General features: G+C 41.5%; 2 protein-coding genes across 2 annotated transcripts in view; both read left to right on the top strand.

Annotated features, from left to right (window-relative positions):
- Positions 1-10219, top strand: part of gapdhs (glyceraldehyde-3-phosphate dehydrogenase, spermatogenic) — an 11960-nt gene extending 1741 nt beyond the window's left edge. Inside the window, exons 2-11 of the mRNA XM_027286775.1 lie at positions 6457-6510; positions 6962-7058; positions 7306-7412; positions 8095-8185; positions 8283-8401; positions 8536-8617; positions 8780-8931; positions 9055-9217; positions 9518-9615; positions 9727-10219. Of these exons, the coding sequence (XP_027142576.1) occupies positions 6482-6510; positions 6962-7058; positions 7306-7412; positions 8095-8185; positions 8283-8401; positions 8536-8617; positions 8780-8931; positions 9055-9217; positions 9518-9615; positions 9727-9796 (1008 nt within the window). The 5' untranslated portion in view covers positions 6457-6481 and the 3' untranslated portion in view covers positions 9797-10219. The remainder of the gene's footprint in view (positions 1-6456; positions 6511-6961; positions 7059-7305; positions 7413-8094; positions 8186-8282; positions 8402-8535; positions 8618-8779; positions 8932-9054; positions 9218-9517; positions 9616-9726) is intronic.
- Positions 10220-13129: 2910 nt separating this feature from the next.
- Positions 13130-14322, top strand: part of LOC113747427 (macrophage mannose receptor 1-like) — a 2683-nt gene continuing 1490 nt past the window's right edge. The window contains exons 1-2 of the mRNA XM_027287236.1: positions 13130-13456; positions 13533-14166. Coding sequence (XP_027143037.1) covers positions 13176-13456; positions 13533-14166 — 915 coding nt within the window. The 5' untranslated portion in view covers positions 13130-13175. The remainder of the gene's footprint in view (positions 13457-13532; positions 14167-14322) is intronic.

The following is a 14322-nucleotide window of genomic DNA, read 5'->3' as shown; positions in this document are numbered from 1 at the left end:
ATAATAATAGTAATAATACAGTATAATACTGTGTTATTAATTGTGGCAATCACTATTTTCCTGCAGCTACTTTATGTCATCTCATGTAGGCGTGGTACATGCAGATGTAGCCATGTCTCACTGTTGAAGGTCATCACTCCAGCTGAGGAAGGTCATTGCAGGCCCAGAGCGGCTGTAGTGATGCTGACCTGCTACTTTATCTTTATTCTCATACTCCTTTGCAACTAGACAATGTTTTCACTGTATTCATGGATATAGAGGCACATCTCGTAGCTCTTAGGCCGTGGATGACTGAAGGTCAGATGCCAGGGAGCTGCCAAGTATTGTGGTCAAAGCTGTATGTGTTGCCAGACCTCAGATTATAATTTTGGAAACAAAGTAGCATCAATTTGCTACGCGTCAGTGGATAACAGTTTGCAGTGCTGCTTTAATACTTTCGCAGTGGCCAAATGCTACAGTTGTACATCATGACAGGCTAGTATTGGCCAAAGATATGCCTGTTCGGAGTATTTTATTTTTATTAGAGACAGGGAGATTACTTGCATAAGAGACACAGATTTTGATTACCATGAAGCTCATAATTACTTTGACATTCATACTGCTCTAGGTGTCTGAAATGTAAATGTCAGTGACATGATGCCTCTTTGCTGAGCAAGGAGAAAACTAAGAGCCAATGAGATTATCTAGAGCACACTAGCAACACACATGACATGTTATTCCAGCCTAACAAGGCTACACAACAGTGTTACTGAGAAGATATAACCCACACAAGGTACTCGTGGTCTACATACTTGTACGTACCTTTCATCAAATTAGCATGTGACTCATGTTGGTCACAGTTTAGCACAGGCTGCCTGGCCTAAAAATCACCACAGACTAGTGAAGTGTATGCTGCATTTAGTGACTAATGACTACCGCTAAAAGTCAGTTTTGTCATTTTGTTACTAATTTACATACAGTCATTTTGGTTATGACAGGGTTTTTTTTATAGATTAACACAAGTTTTCCACTTAAAGTTAGGATGGTTATGTCTAGACTGAGATGAGCACGAGTATCCTACTCATTTATGCTCTGCAGCTGCTATGCTCGACCTGCCATCTTGTACAGGATGTGTGTAAGTGAGAAGGAATAAGAAGGAGAGTGACTCAGCATCTAACCATCACCAATTTAAGGAAATAAACCCTGCAGCAGGGAAGGACATACACAACTGCGACATAAAAGGCCCCTATCTACAAACAAGGCAGTTTTTCTTTCTTTTTTTAAAAAAAAATATATGTTGCAGTTATTCAAGCGCAGGTGCTTTTTTTATCTAGCAGGATATGAGAAATTAACAAACGCAGCATAAAACTGTACGACTGTACTGTAGGTTCTGAAAGGAGAGGAGGCAAATGACAGGGTCTGTCATCTGTCTGCTGACACAAGCTCACAGGGCTATGGGCAGTGTGTGCGTGGTACAGCATTACCTCTGCAGAGCAGTCACATGTACCTCTCCTATTGAATCCTGGGTAGTTTGATATGGCACACCTTTTACTAATTCATGACGGTCGGTGTGTACACAGCACACAGCAGCGTTGAACTGCATTAGTAAGTCACTACATTTATAAAACACTATTTGTCTTCTTCTTCGTCTGTGCTTGTCAGCGGGACATCATGCCTGCTGAGTAGGACAAGTAAGCATTGTGTGCGCCTGCACCTGACAGCTGATGTGATGGTGTCAGACATTTAACTGACTTGTGTACAACAGCAAAGTGATGTGGCCTCCGTGATGGGCCTATAAAAAGCTTGCATGATGCTAAAGGAAAGTTGAGCAGAAGAAAAGTTTCTAAAGTTGCAGACAACACAGAAAGTTTGAGCCCAGTTCAGCAGCGTTTGCATTGAGGGTGTATAACTGGACCGTTTTGTTCAGTCTCTATTGTATTTGTTTCTCTGAGAGGCGGACAACAGGAGAAAACATTATCTAATTGGATAGTCTGTCTGGCCTCTAGCCAATCAATGCACTGCAGTGGAAAACTACTGGACAGAGAGACAGAGAGAGAGAGGGTGTGGCAGAGGGTTAGAGAGCTGGAGGAAGGTTTGATTAGGCATGAGACACAGAAAGTATATGAAGGAGGACGGCTCGGGGGAGTGGCATAGTGTGCAGGAAAAGTAAGAGCAGAGTCAGTGAGTTCATTCACTCACTGACGAATTTCCAAAGAATACACTGATATAAACTGAGTGTAAAAGCTTTAGTCTGAACTGACATAAATAAAGGTTATTTCCAAGTTGTAGTTTTACTCTGAAACTGTAACAGCTTTGGAAAGCAGTCACTCTGTACCAGTAAAGTTCAGTCATCATTATAGAGACTAATGAGATCTGTCTATGTAGTATGTGTGCTCTTCAAAACTCGGGTCCGTATAAGGGTTAGCGGCAAGTGACGGAAGTCCACACACTTAAAGGGCTCTATGCTCCACACAGTGAAAAGATTGTTCGGCAAAGTGTTGGTGCTTCACACCAGAGGAGGTGTTGGCAGAAGTGAAATGCTGTGTCATGCCTTCTTCAGTCCCCCGCTCTTTCATCCATCCAACAGATTCTGGCTTAGTTTTGAGATTTTATCATCTGATGCAGCCTGTTGTTTTTGTTCTTTTCTGGTCGACTGGTTACGAGTTATCTTTCCACCAGTGGACGCTCGTGCACATGTACACACACACACGCGCGCGTGTGGCACCCAGCAACCAACCTCCCGATTAAGATCTGGGATGGTGCGAGGAAAATGGGTCGCAGCTCAGAGGGAGGGCAGGGTTGTGCCAAACGGAGGGAGGCTAGACGGACAAAGAGTGGCGAGGACAGAGGAATAGGGAGATGGAGGGAGGGAGTTGAATTTTAATGTTTTGGTGGTGAGGAAAAGAGGAGGAGGTATGATAGTCACTGAGCCTAAAAAGCAAGAGAGAGACCACAAGACTGAGCTAAGGGAGGAATTTAAGGGAAAACAGAGAAATAGCAGGTCAAGGACAAAATAAGGTGAATGAGCCAAAAAATTAAGTAAGAAGTATGAATGGAAGGATAAGGAGACAGAAGGACAAGTAGAGTGGACAAGTGAGTAGCTGCATGTATGGACACATTAAAGCCTCTCTGATTGGCTGGTTCTCGCCTTTGGGTAACCAATCAGAGGAGGGGATGGTCGCACCACCCCTGCCATGAGTGACGCTCTCATAGGTTTAGTGAGACTGGTGATGAAGAAGGTATAAGATTTATGGACAGAAGCGAGGATGAAAGAGGGAAGGTTGAACAGAAAATGGAAAAATTGGATGTCACAAGGGGCACAGTAAAGTGTCTCTCTAGAGGAGGTGGCTGCACTGCAGAAAACCGAATCATGTATTACAGTATGCTCACATCAGTATAGTACAAGTAAATCAATTCAGATACACACTAGCACTGAAGAGAGCTCTTGCTACACTTCATATGTGAAGCTGTCTGTCTGCTTCTTCTTCCTCCGTTTTAATGAGTGTCAGCAGATTGCAAGCCGCGGTTAACAACATGTAACTTCTTAGCCCTGCGCTGCACAATACTGCCTCTGTGAGCTGGGACACGTCTGCGTGAGTGTTGAATACCAGATCAGGGCTGATTGGTCTCTACAGTGTAAAAAGGTGGGACTGTGTGGTGAAGAGACCTGGGAAGAAGTGCTGGCTATGGAGGATTTTTCCTGGTATTAAATATTGTCAGTGTTTAAAAAGTGTGACTATAAAACAGTGTAGCTACAACTAATACAATTTAAACACTTACTGCTTTTTTTCATGACAACCGGTGTAACCTCTCTCTTCTCCTATTGATTGGCCGAGGCCCCACAAAGCTGCTAGGCAACAGTAACGGGCACGGAGGGGAGAGCATATGAAAGTCTCCAAATAAAAAGCTATTCAGGCATGAAGTCCTTGCAGAGATTTCTGCCTCTTAACATGTATCCGAAGAGCAGCCATTTTATTTATTTTATGCTGAACAACCATGGGCAACTGCTCTGTTTAGAGAAAATGGACATGGTTAGTGTAGAGAGAGTGAAAGCCAGTAAGTAAGACAAATTGCTAAAAAGTACACAGGCGTCCGGGGGAAGGAGAGTTCACAAGAGAGGAAAGAGTTGTGAATGCACAATGGATAATGGTGAGAACCAAGTACAAAGGAGAGGAAAGACATAGAAATGTGAGAACTGCATTGTCATACTGTATACACCCTCACCCTCTCTCCTTTGGTGACCTTGTATTAGACACTAGCAGCAAAACACAAAATGGCTGCTCTACCCTGAAAGAAAAGTACCACAAATAGGCACAGAAAAAAAATGTCCCAAACAAGTACGCACCACAGATGACCTTGTTAAAAATCAGACAGTTCAAACTGTGTCAGACCGTTCAATGAATTGATTTTTTACTGGCATCACGTAGTGTTACAGTTCCACAGACAGACATAGCATCTATTTATGCTCAATAACAAGTGAATGAGTTCAAGTTCAACTAGGTTGATCTACCATAGTTCATCTTGGAGAGTGTGTGTGGAAGAGAGAAGAGATCATTTATCCTAATCTGGTTGCTTCTTTAGTCTATTTAAAGTGCTCCCACAATGCATTTCACCACCTCAACAGCCTGTCCTACATGCTCCCCACTGAGACACACATACACTCACGCAGAGAGACACACATACACACACACACACGCTCACTCATACACAAAACAGATTAGGAGATTACAGTAGTCTAAAATGACAACCAAGGACAATCTGTGTTGCCCTTACTCTGTGGCTGTCACACACACAGCTACCGGTCTGGCCATCATCTGGTCAACGCTACTGAGTCTGTTCACCTGTATGAGTACATGTTTAAATAAATTAAGCTACCAGCTGATAGTTGATGACATATAAAAATAAACTGCTTAAACAGAACTCACTTCCAATCCTGAATCAACATTCATTTATTCATTTTTCATAACTGTTTGTCCTTATCAGGGTCGCAGGGGGCTGACGCCAATCCTGGTTGACACTGGGTGAGAGGCTTGTTACACCCTGGCTAGGTTGCCAGTTTATCAGAGGGCTGACACATAGAGACAAATCAAATCATTCGCACTCACATTCACACCGATTTGCAATTTAGACTCAACATGAACATGCAAACTCCTCAAACAGAGGCCCCAGACACAGAAATGCCAGAGCTCGCTGGCAGGTTCAAACCATTGCAGCGCGCTGCAGTCTCAACTAGTTTTCTGTACCAAGTCACATGCATTTGTATAGATTTGTGAAGCTGCAGATAATACAGTGTATAGACGCACTAAGGACAGCAAACGGGAGGAAGAGGTGGAGTAAGTGAGAAGATGGCGGAGGGGAAGGAGATGCAATTGGTAGAAAAAATGGAGAAATGTAGGAGGAGAGGACAGAGGAGGCGTAGAGAGCAGAAACAGGAAAGTAGAGTAGAAAGGAGGTCACATAGTTGAGTCAAGGCCGTGCTTCCTCTCTCTGCTGTCAGCAGGCAAGTCTCTGTTTGTTGCGTTACATACCTACCTACCACTTTCTCCCTCCCTTCTTATACCATTGTTTTCTAAACATGTCCCTGCTTGATGTAACACCACCATACTCCTGCAGCAGTTGCATGTAAAATATGCTCTTTGACAGCCTGTATTTTTTCTGTTACTAACAACAAACACCACCTATCCAATGTGCTGTGAAGCTACCAACATTCTTGGTATTTTTTAGCACAGCTGTACAGACCTTACAGCTGACACCACAAAGAAAATCACAACATACAAATCAGAAGTTAAAACATGATCCACAGAGCATTTTCAGATGCATACTTTTATCAAGAAGATGCATGAAGGCAGAGGCTTACTGTATCTGAGCATGTTGGTTCACATTACTCTGCGTGTATAAAAGAGGAAGGAGTAAGGCAGTGGAGGAAACACACTGCAATGTTAGGAGAGGACAGACGGTAACAGTACGGTACTGTGTATGTAACAGGTTGAGGAACAAAGGAAGAGCCTACAATGGAAGAAAGTGAAATGTAATGCACAAACATGCAGATACAGGTTTTTAAAAGGTTTGTAGAGCTTGAAGAACAGTGGCTTCACACTTTTGTGGCAGATTGGTCATGCACAGTACGCACACACACACAATTGTATATTTCCAGCAACCAACCTGGTTAAAGGTGCCTCCTGCTGCCAGGGCAACTCTTTGTCATGCACTTGTGTATACTTGTGCTTTTTGTTGTCAAGCATACTATTGCATATTTAAACTCAATGACAAAGACAAGGCCATTTGCTGGCACATGAAGCTGTATTGATTTCTGCCATTGGTAATAAGAGCAGAAGCATTTTTCTTTTGGCTCAGTCATCTGACTTTGCCAGCTAGAGGACATAAGTCTGATTGGATGGCCTGTATTTCATGTTATTTTCATCATTCGGTAAAGGTGGTTCTGTTTCTAATATTTTTATATATTTTTTTTCCACACAGGTAACTCCCCCAAGCAGCAGCAACCATGTCAGATCTCTGTGTTGGAATCAATGGGTGAGTTTTAAACACACACGTTTCATAAAAAGGATGATTCAGACTGGTTTTTACGACAATTAGGATAGAAAGTCAGTGAAGTATATTTTTGGTGTGGCCATTCATTATTTCCACAACAGTTTCTGGTAGTTATTAAAGTGTTACATTTAAACTTACATTAAGCATATCTTTACAGCAGTGGAGCTCCAGGAGTATAGGAGTGTGAGAAGTTATGATTTCATGATGTTTTTGATGATGGGGATTAATGAGCCGGTCCTCTTTATGGTAGTAAAACCACTCAAAGTTATGTTTGTAGTTGCAGTTTGAGGCCTTGTTAGAAGATTCATGTGAGGTCCCAAGAGTGCTTTCACATCCTGAGGAAGTTTCCCACATTTCCCAAAACAACTATTATTAATCTCTCTCTCTCTCTCTCTCTCTCTCTCTCTCTCTCTCTCTCCCTCTCTCCTCACAGCTTCGGCCGTATTGGCCGTCTGGTCTTGAGGGCTTGCCTTCAGAAAGGCATCAAGGTTGTGGCCATCAATGACCCCTTCATTGACTTGCAGTACATGGTAAGAAAACTAAAATGTTCATATAAATGTAGTATAGATAAAGTGGAACACCTGTTGTGTGAGATTCATAATTACTCACTTCAGATATTGGATACAAAATTGAGATTTAAACCTTCAGTTGTTAAAATATTTTGGGCTTACGTACTAAAATTGATCTATAGTTTATGCATTATTTCAATACCTAAACTGGACTTGAGTTTTAAACCTCCATCCTCATAACCCCCATGATTTTCCTCCTGCCTCCTAGGTCTACATGTTCAAGTACGACTCCACCCATGGCCGTTACCATGGTGAGGTCGCCCAAGAGGATGGAAAGCTCGTCGTCGATGGCAACGCCATCTCTGTGTTCCAGTGGTAAGTGATGATGCCGTTGTATGTTTAGCGGCTTTGCTGCACAGATATCAGCAGTGTTGACACTGATGATAACTGCTGATGAAGTGAGCTGAAGAAGAGGCCAGCTGAAGTGCCACTTCATCACAATTTAAATTTTATCAGAGTTCAGTTAAAATTATGTACTTTATTTTTCATTTGAGGTGAGGTATTTTGTGCCAGTTTGACCTCCTGGTCCTTAATATCAAGAGTGAATTCAAGGCAAAGGAATGAGGCTTTCTGCTGCCTAGGGCCTCACCCATATAGCTACCCCTCCACCCGATAGACTGGCTGTTGTTTTAGTCCATTGAATAACAGGGTCATCACTGTAAAAGGCAACACCAACAAAAAGGAGGATTAGACATTCTTGTACAGAGGTTTCTCCTCAGAGTCTCCTGTTTTTGTCACACCATCTAATTTTTGGCAAGGCTATTATGTTTACAAACCAAGGTGTTAATAGAAAAATTATCTTCTATTCATGATTAGCATGGCATCTTCCAAAGGTATACTTATTTAGAAAGCACAGGATGTATTACTCTAACAAGATAATCCCTCACTGCTCATTATCTCTTTTATATGTTTTTAGACTTTTGTAGTAGTTTTGCGTTACTTGCCAAGTGTAACCTTATTTCATTTTAGACTGACCGAGTTCTTTTCCTCACTCTAGTATGAAGCCAGCAGAGATCCCATGGGGCAGCGCCGGAGCCAAGTACGTTGTCGAGTCCACCGGAGTTTTCCTCAGCGTGGAGAAGGCCTCTGTACGTACATACAAGCACATGTACAGAAACAAATACACTGACTGCCACTTGGTCCTGTTTCTAACCTGTGCCCTTTTTCTCTCTTGTCCGATCACAGTCTCACCTCCAGGGAGGAGCTCAGCGTGTGGTTGTGTCCGCCCCCTCACCTGATGCGCCAATGTTTGTCATGGGAGTCAATGAGGACAAATATGACCCCTCCTCCATGACCATTGTCAGGTAATATACCTGTAGATTTTTTATTTTCATAAGCATGTTTCTAGATTTGTGTGTTGCAATTCCATTTTGTACTTACATGTGTAAAGAGACCTGAATCTGGTAATTGATGACCATGTCTGTCTTTCTACTGATAGCAATGCCTCCTGCACCACCAACTGCCTGGCACCCCTGGCCAAAGTCATCCATGATAACTTTGGCATTGAGGAGGCTCTCATGGTAAGTCACAGCAAATTAGTTTATCTTCTGAGAACATGCATCCTTTTGACCACAGTTACTTAGTATCCACATGTAACACTCTTTCTGTTACAGTTTATATAATTATTATTTATCTTTAAAGAGTTCTTGATGCCTCATGTAATATGACCCTCCTCTCTCTAGACTACAGTCCATGCATACACAGCCACCCAGAAGACAGTGGATGGTCCCAGCGCTAAGGCCTGGCGTGATGGCCGCGGTGCCCACCAGAACATCATCCCAGCCTCCACCGGTGCCGCCAAGGCAGTGGGCAAAGTCATCCCTGAACTCAACGGGTAAGGACAAACACATTTGTTATCAGCCTGATACTAAGAGGCATCTTTTCTAATTGCAGCTAAGAAAAAAACAGAAGTTAACACAGGTCCAATGTCTCTCTCTTTGGTCTGTCTTGTCTCTAGTAAGCTGACAGGTATGGCATTCAGGGTGCCAGTGGCTGATGTGTCCGTGGTGGACCTCACGTGCCGGCTGTCCAAGCCTGCATCTTATGCCGAGATTAAGGAAGCCTGCAAGAAGGCAGCGCATGGGCCCATGAAGGGAGTGCTGGGTTACACCGAGGACCAGGTAACACCCAAAGTTATTTCCACATCAACTGTAAAGCAAATACATGGTTAGTTATGATGCCAGAACTAAAACTGTAGGTCAGTGGGGATAGGATGGGGTGGGGTGGAGAGGATCAGGCCAGGCTATAGTCTTTTATTCATTCACATTTTAAATAAATTCTGATTCATTTTATTTATAAAATGTAAACAGAAACTGTGACTGAACGAGTTTGTATTTTGTGATTATTAGTAATGTATTGCCTAAGCTGTGCCTGGCTACACTACAGTATATCTGACTTGTAGTGTGGTTTGTGTTCTGCAGGTGGTGTCCTCTGACTTCATCGGTGATACCCACTCCTCCATCTTTGATGCTGGCGCCGGCATCTCCCTCAACGACAACTTTGTCAAGCTCATTTCCTGGTTAGTTTTCAGACATCTTTGTCTGACCCATGTCTAAAGCAGGAAGGAAGACCATAAAGAGACCAAACAGTTGACCAAACATTTCATTTCTCTTTCTCACTCTCTCTCCAGGTATGATAACGAGTTCGGCTACAGCCACCGTGTTGCCGACCTGCTGCTGTACATGCACTCCAAGGAGTAGACACTTCCTATCCACAAAGGAAGTCAGGAAAGGGACCACCCCAGTCATTCACCCACCCCCATCCCCTTCTCTTTTACACACAGGCCCCACCCATAGCCATCATAGCATCACAGCCCTTAGCTCTACTACAGTATACGTAGGCAGCAGCGACAGTGTGTTTGAGTGTTCTGAGTTTATCTGTTTTTTCCTTTAATGACGATCGGTCGGTGACAGTATTTGTGTCCGTGTGCCCCCTCTCCACCTCCCACTGCCACTTAGATGTGTCGTTATGGCTCAGTACTATGGTAACTGCTGTATCCATCTCCCTGTTGGTGTGTTTTAAAAGTTTAATCACCAGTGGAAAGAGGAAGTTGAGAGGTAGAGCTACTGTAACTCTGCTTAAGAGTTAGGAGACAAAGAAATAAAACTTGAAAAACCTCAAGCGCTCAAGTTGTCCTGTTTCATTATTATCTGTTCACTGTGTCATAGACCAAACACAAATATAGCTGGATGAATAAATAAATAATATTGTAACCGAAATAATTAAAATGTAGTATAGAAAATATGGTAACACTTTATATAGATAGTCCATCTACAGAGTTTATAGAGGATAGAGTAACCGTTTCACTTTTTCACAGATTATCTAGTGAGTATGTGACAATGAACACAGGATGTTTTTTGTGCTTAAATCTAAACAAACTTTAACCATAGTGTTGTAGACAACAGTTTCATTTGTGTACACTCTAAAATAATAAGCTCTTGAAATGTTACATACTAATACTCTAAACTATCTGTAGCTGGTCTGTTTTCACAATCCTTTTTTTCTGTTAACTCCTAAATTTTCGATTTTTGGTGTCTAGTCCTTATTTTACTCATCACATTTCCAATCTTCACTGAAAATATGAGTCGATATTTATTTTCACATTTTACATGATTTTATGTGTGCTGTGCATTTCAGGATAAAAAGAAATTTATTGTGAAGACATGGAGACAGCACTTACCTGGCAGTAATGATGTTAATAAAAATCATTCATGTAAAGGCTTGAGACATTATAGTAATGTAACCAAAAAAATTATAGATGTATAGAATTAATACCATACAACTGCATGATTTCTATTTCCTGTTGGCACCTTACAGTCACCTGTCGAACAAGGATATAAAATGATCCTAATTATGAGTGCAAAGAATGGTATAAGGACACAGAAGGCTGTGGAGCCAGATGATGAAACTTAATGAAACATAATAAAAAGTCTCCTCTCAGAAGGAAAGGGAGCGTAACTCCTGTTACCACATTCTCTGATTCCTCCAAATCATTTTCTGGTATGAGACATTTGTGAAAGAAAGATGGAGAAGCCACAGAAACTTTTAGAGCCACCTGTTGTCTCTTATAGGGTACTGCAGTAGCAAGACTGAGCACACACCCTGCATCCTAATATAGAAGAAATGTTTCACTTCTGCTTTTTCCTGCCTTGGCCGAGATACACCCACTTAAAAGGAAATGATACAAAAAGCTTTGAAAATATTTATGATGATTTTGCTACAGTGCCACCTACTGTTTCACTCAACATGCTGCAATAGGAACAAGATGTTTCACAGGTCTCAGGAGCAAAACTATGAACAATTTATTAGTGCAACGCTGGTTACTCTTAGCATTAACAATAAACTTGACTTTTATTAAATTAAATTAGTTTTGGGGTGTGGGTTAAACAAATGCATGGGCACAGATTCTTCTGTGTAACTATGGCACTTCAATGTCCACCTCAACTGTAGGACCAACAATGTGATACATCATATCATTCCGTCAAACTCAGCAATCACTTATATTGCATGCAAAGTGTATCATAAAATTAAGTTCCTGTTCTCAGTGAAGGAATAATGAGAATAATAATTTTTAAAACTCCTGAGAGAAATTATGCAGTCTATAAAATAAATCTCATTTTACATTGGTATTGAAAATTTGTAATGGGGGTGTGATGACTTTATGTGTCCATGTCTTTGCTCTTCATCCTTCTGTCGACATCTTCTGTTCAGATAGCTGTCAGTCGTTTCGCTTTAACTGAAGCACAGTGTGACACTTTGTCTGAATCAATAACATTGTGCTGAGAGAGGTCAGGTGTGATTATAAGGATGCCGTCATCAGCATCTCGACTTAAAAATTCAAATGGGGTCATTTGCCTGCATCCTAATTTCCCTATCCAAGCATTAAGACTGGATAGTTTTGAATGTAGAAAATTTGAATTAAGCCTAAAGAAACAGCGCCTCACCACACCACACACGACTGGATTTGGTTTGTTCGTTTTTCATCCTGTCCTTGTCATTTGTCATGTGACAATACATCCAAGCCAACACTTGGATGTATTGTCTATATGTTTTTTACCACTCCACCTTTTGGTGGTTTCTGATCACTCATAAATGTGACTTTTTGTGCTTCAATATAACATGATGTTTGGTAGATTAGATCCAATGATTTCTGGTCTTATTTACATCAATATTTTGATGAGAACTAATGAAGTGGTCAGGCACAAAGAGAGGCTGAGTGGTCTGTTGTGGAGAGCTATGAATGAAGAAAATATTGTTTAGATAAGATAAGAAGGTTGGACATGGTGAATCTCTTGGAAATGACAGGCACAAAAAAAGTGACAAAAAAAGAAATGAAGAGAATAAACTCAGAATAAACTGAGATAAACACCAAAACTATACAATTTGTGTCCCTGCTTCCTCCCCCTCGACAGTCCATTATGATGGTGACAAACTTTCACAATATATCCCATTAGCCCTGAAAGTTTGGCTTAAGTACCACTTTGATGTGACTTTTTGATAGATTGGATGGCTAATGGAATAGATATATGTAGTAGCTATATAATAGATATATATACCTAGATATATTTCACTGCAAGAAAACATGTGACAGGCTGTGACAGATCCGTGACTGTACCTAAATCCATAGAAGGATCCTGGAACTGGCTTCTTTTCAGTGGCTTTGGTCAAGTTTGCATTTGTACAGCTACTGCTTTCTTTCCATTTTTTATGATACATTACTAAATATTTTTCCCATCTTTATTGCAGCCATTTTTTATAGTGCCATTTTAAAAGTCTGCCATTCCTGCCCTGATTCAAATTGCTTTGAACTCAAATGTTTATATGTTATAATTTATATATAATAAAAATAATTATAATTAAAAATACTAATAATAATAACTATATGACTAACATGACTGTAACAGGGGTGTGGAGGAGTGTGGAGAGATGCTACTGGTCAGCTGGATATGCTGAGGTGTGTCTATGGGGGAGTGACCAGAGTTATAGCTACTCACCCAGCCACATGACACCACAAACTGACCTGACTAATAAGCCTTCTACAACTAGAAACAACTTTGACAAGACAAGACAAGACAAGACATGGGAAACAAGACCAACCCTGCGCTTACAGTCTGCCTTCTGCTCATGGCTGCTCTTTCCTTGGAGGCATCGCTCAGGAAATGGGTCCACTCTCCATATGCAATAAATAAGTGGGAATTGGCAAGACGACACTGCCTGAATCATCGCGTTGACTTAGTTACTGGGTCCATTATGCAAGAAGGTTGGACTAAGTGGTTATGGAAGTATGGTGTCTCAAAATTCTGGATTGGTCTAAAAAGAAGCCCGAACAATGACTCAGCCTGGATGGATGTGAATATAAAGTGTGTAACCTGTCTGAAATGATCTTTATGCTGATGTCTTCAAATATAAGCTGCAGATATAATTTCTTTCTTTCAGAACTGGAGAAGGGCTATCAGGAGGCGACCTCTCGAGGAGCAATGAATGGGCCCCTGGAGAGTCCAGTGGTCTATGTGCATCGGTAGACGAACAAACAGTATGGCACAGTCGTAAATGTTCACATCAAAATCATTTCTACTGCTCAATTCATGGCAACATTCAATATGATGAAACAGACCTTAGCTGGTTTGAAGCTTCTGAGTTCTGTCAGTACAAGGATGGTGTCCTAATCACTGTCAATGAAAATAACACAGATAAGATAAAGTATAGAAGCTGGATTGGACTGTACCGAAGGGGTGGTGACACCTGGTCTTGGATTGGAAAATCGCAATCTAACTACAGAAAGTGGGCACCAGGAGAGCCAAGTAACGCAGACTGTGCCATGTATGATTTGGACACTAATAAGTGGTACAGCAGGAGCTGCTTTCAAGAGTTTCGTTTTCTTTGCATTATTGACAACCTGGTGCTGGTGACTGAGAACAAGACGTGGGAGGAAGCCCTTGAGCACTGCCGGAATATGACAACTCCATGTGCCGCCTCACGGGGCTGTATGTACCGCCACGACCTCCTGAGCCTGCAATGGTCTGACCACAGCTATGTCAGCGACAGGATCTACAAAGCCACGTCTGATGAGGTCTGAAAATGGGTTGACACATGTTTACACATTTTTACAAAAATGATCCTAAAAGGAATCAAGCTACTAAAAAAAAAAGACTCCATACGATGGTGGCTTGTGACACATAATTTCACTTATCAATTTCTTTCTTATTTTCTCACTTTTCATTTGCAG

Source organism: Larimichthys crocea, chromosome XIII, assembly GCF_000972845.2.
Source record: "Larimichthys crocea isolate SSNF chromosome XIII, L_crocea_2.0, whole genome shotgun sequence".
NCBI classification, from domain to species: Eukaryota; Metazoa; Chordata; class Actinopteri; family Sciaenidae; genus Larimichthys; species Larimichthys crocea.
This window is presented reverse-complemented; position numbering and strand designations above follow the sequence as displayed.